Here is a 3649-nt window from a genome sequence, read left to right as displayed (position 1 = left end):
AAAACTCATTTCAAAATGAAAACAAATAAAAAATGTTTCATTTAGAAAATGGACAAACGAGCTGTTTCAAACATTTGGGTGGGCTTGAAAGGGCCACGTGGCTATTTTTAGCTCACGAACTCAATCCCTGCTAGCCCAAGCCTGTCTTCTTGGGCTGGAAGACTCCCTCCAGCTGCAGTGTAGACATAACCAAAGAGACTGTACTTTGCAAAGAATCATTAAATAAGAACCCAAGAAAGGGGAATGTAACTTTAAGTACTGGGCTGTGACTGAGTTATTGGGAGACCCAGAAGGGAACTGAGGGTAGAGTAGTGCAGACAAGAGCTAGGATGATACTTTCATGCCCCAGGCTCTCATCAAGGCCCCTTTCACCTCCTTGTTCCTGAGACTGTATATCATGGGGTTGACCATGGGCGTGATGACGGCATAAAACAGGGAGATCATCTTGTCCTGCTGGGGAGAGTGGGTGGACCGGGGCCTCATGTACATAAATATGGCTGCCCCATAGAAGAGCGAGACCACAGTCAGGTGAGAGGCACAGGTGGAGAACGTCTTGCGGCGCCCGGCGGCCGTGCTCATCTGCAGGATGGTGGCCAGGATACGGGAATAGGAGACGAAGACCAGCGAGAGGGGAATGATGAGGACCAGCACGGCCACGGCGAAGATGACCAGCTCGTTGACGTAGGTGTTGGTGCAGGCCAGCTTCAGCACCTGGGGTGCCTCGCAGAAGAAGTGGTCGATACAATTGGGCCCGCAGAAAGGCAAGTGGAAAGTGAAGACCGTCAGCACCACTGAGTGGAGGAAACCGCTGACCCATGACCCTGCTGCCAACTTGGCACAGGCCTGGTGACTCATCACCACGCTGTAGTGCAAAGGGTTGCAGATGGCGACGTAGCGGTCGTAGGACATGACGGCCAGCAGGAAGCACTCGGTCACCCCAAAGGCAAAGAAGGCGTAGTTTTGGGTGGCACATGCCAGCATGGAGATGGTGCGGGTGTGGCTCAGGAAGTGCACCAGGAGCTGCGGCACCGTGCTGGAGATGTAGCAGATGTCGATGACTGAGAGATTGCGCAGGAAGTAGTACATAGGGGTGTCCAGGTTGGGGTCGGTGCTGGTGAGCGTGATGATGATCCCATTGCTGGCTAGGGTGACCACGTAGATGGCCAGGAACAAGGCAAAGAGCAGCCCCTGGCTACTGGGGATGCTGGCGAAGCCGACCAGGACGAATTCTTTCACCACCGTCTGGTTCTCATTGGCTGCCGGCATCGGTCCCTTGCTGCAGGAAGGAAAAAGGGGGTGGCTAGAGATGCTAGAGATGGTGGGAAAACAAGAACTACACATTCCACATTGGAACAAAAGCGAGGCCTATCCAAAAAATGTATGGAAAAAAACTTATGAGAGATCCAACCCAGAACAGCCAATAGAGGTGGTTATGGGGCTCACCTGGCACATGGGAGACCCAGGTTCAAGTCTCTCTTGTGCTCTAGCCACTGGACGACAGATCCAGCCTCTGGCTAGGTCTTCATGTCTCCCTTTGGAGCTGTTCTGTTGTGTATAAATAGCTCAATGTTCATTGGGTGTTAGGGAAAGAAGGAGTCCGTAGCCCAGGATTTGGGCACTCGCCTGCTAGGTGCGATGACTGGGGTCAAGTCATTCACACACGGCAGGGCTGGAATTTCTGCTCCCTTACACCAGTGGGCGCTCTTACATCTGGGCAATTGGCTGAATTGAATGACTCCCCCACTCTGGTTTTGACCAGAGGTCCCATCCCAGATCAACTGGCATTTTCAAACAACAAAATCTTTCCTTGAAAATGTCCCAACCAGCTCTCCTCAGAGCCCATGAATAAGGATAAGGTTCTGTCACAGAGGCCATGGATTCTGAGACTTTCTGGGAACTCTGTGACTACTTCTGGGGCCAGGCGGGAGCAGCTGTCAGCCCCAGGGCCCCCAGAACAGTGGCGTCTGGTGTGGAGTCAGCACCCCAGGGCTGGAGCAGTCGTGGTCCCTAACTTTTACTAAATACTTGTGACAGAATCTTAACCTTACCCATGAGTACGCTATGTACTCTGTTTCTATATATGATCCCCTGACACATACACAATTGTAGTTGCTCCTCTGCTGCAGACAGTAGAATGAGGATAACTGCAGCAGATGAAGATGCACAAAGCTATCTGCTTCTGTAAATGACCCCACCTCCTTCTGCTGCTGAGAATAGACCAGAGGGTATCCAATTTGAGGAGAAATCCAGGATGAGCCAGCATTGCAATTCTAATTTTCCCTGGCTCCTAGTGGAATAAGTGGGGTTGCAAACACTTTTGAGGAGAGAGCTAAAATTCAAAGGGGTCTTGATAAATTGGAAAACTTGCCGATAGACAACACAAGGAAATTCAGCAAAGACAAATGTAAGGTGCTGCACTTAGGGAAGAAAAACCAAACACACAAATACAGAATGGGGGATAACTGGCTTGGCAGCAGCACTGCTGAGAAGGATCTGGGAGTTGTGGTGGATCCCAACCTCAACATGAATCAGCAATGCGATGCTGTTGCAAGAAAAGCAAATTCAGCTTTGGGTTGCATTAACAGAAGCATAGCATGCAAGTCCCTGGAGGTGATAGCACCCCTCTACACGGCGCTAGTCATGCCTCAGCTGAGATCCTGGGTTTAAATTTGGTCACCGCTGTATAGGAAGAATGTAGAAAACTGGAAAGGAGCCAGAGGCAAGCAATAAAAATGCTGAAAGGGATGGAATGCCAGCCCTATGAGCAAAGGCTGAAGGACCTGGGTATGTTCAGTTTGGAAAGGGGGGACATGATAGTGGTCTTCAAATACTTGAAAGGCTGCCATAAAAAGATGGAGAATGGATGTTCTCTCTTGGAACAACAAAGGACAGGACAAGATGCAATGGGTTCAGACTCGAGATTTAAATTAAATCTCAGGAGAAACTTCCTAACCGTAAGAACAGTAGGACAATGAGACAGATGCCTAAGCAGGTCCTGGAAACTCCTTCATGGGAGGTTTTCAGAAGGAGGCTGGAGCCATCTGTCTTGGAAGGTTTAGACACAACAAATCCCACCTCTTGGAAGGGGGTTAGACTAGATGACCCTTGCGGTCCCTTCTCACCCCATGGTTCTCTGACTCTATAAGGGAGAACATCACAATGGCTAGCAATGCTCAGAGCTGCACACCTCAGCTTTTACATGAGTCCCTGCCTCTCCACCCTCAGAGACTCATAGACTTTAAAGTCAGAAGGGACCATTATGATCATCTAGTCTGACCTCCTGCACAATGCAGGCCACAGAATCTCACCCACCCACTTCTGTAACAAACCCCTAACCTATGTTTGAGCTATTGAAGTCCTCAAATCATGGTTTAAAGACTTCAAGCTGCAGCGAATCCTCCAGCAAGTGACCCATGCCCTATGCTGCAGAGGAAGGTGAAAAGCCTCCAGGGCCTCTGCCAATCTGCCCTGGAGGAAAATTCCTTCCCGACCCCAAATATGGTGATCAGTTAAACCTTGAGCATGCGGGCAAGACTCACCAGCCAGCATCCAGGAAAGAATTCTCTGTAGTAACTCAGATCCCACCCCATCTAACATCCCATCATAGACCATTGGGCATATTTACCTGCTAATAATCAAAGATCAATTA

The 3649-nt window shown here is 49.8% G+C and overlaps 1 protein-coding gene across 1 annotated transcript; it reads right to left on the bottom strand.

The window, feature by feature from the left end:
* Positions 1 to 324: 324 nt before the first annotated feature.
* LOC116832349 (olfactory receptor 10A7-like) lies at positions 325 to 1266 on the bottom strand. The gene has a single exon (XM_032793048.1). The coding sequence runs from the start codon at positions 1264 to 1266 to the stop codon at positions 325 to 327; it is 942 nt and encodes a 313-aa protein (XP_032648939.1).
* Positions 1267 to 3649: the final 2383 nt, after the last annotated feature.

The sequence above is a fragment of the Chelonoidis abingdonii genome, chromosome 11 (genome assembly GCF_003597395.2).
Source record: "Chelonoidis abingdonii isolate Lonesome George chromosome 11, CheloAbing_2.0, whole genome shotgun sequence".
NCBI classification, from domain to species: domain Eukaryota; kingdom Metazoa; phylum Chordata; order Testudines; family Testudinidae; genus Chelonoidis; species Chelonoidis abingdonii.
This window is presented reverse-complemented; position numbering and strand designations above follow the sequence as displayed.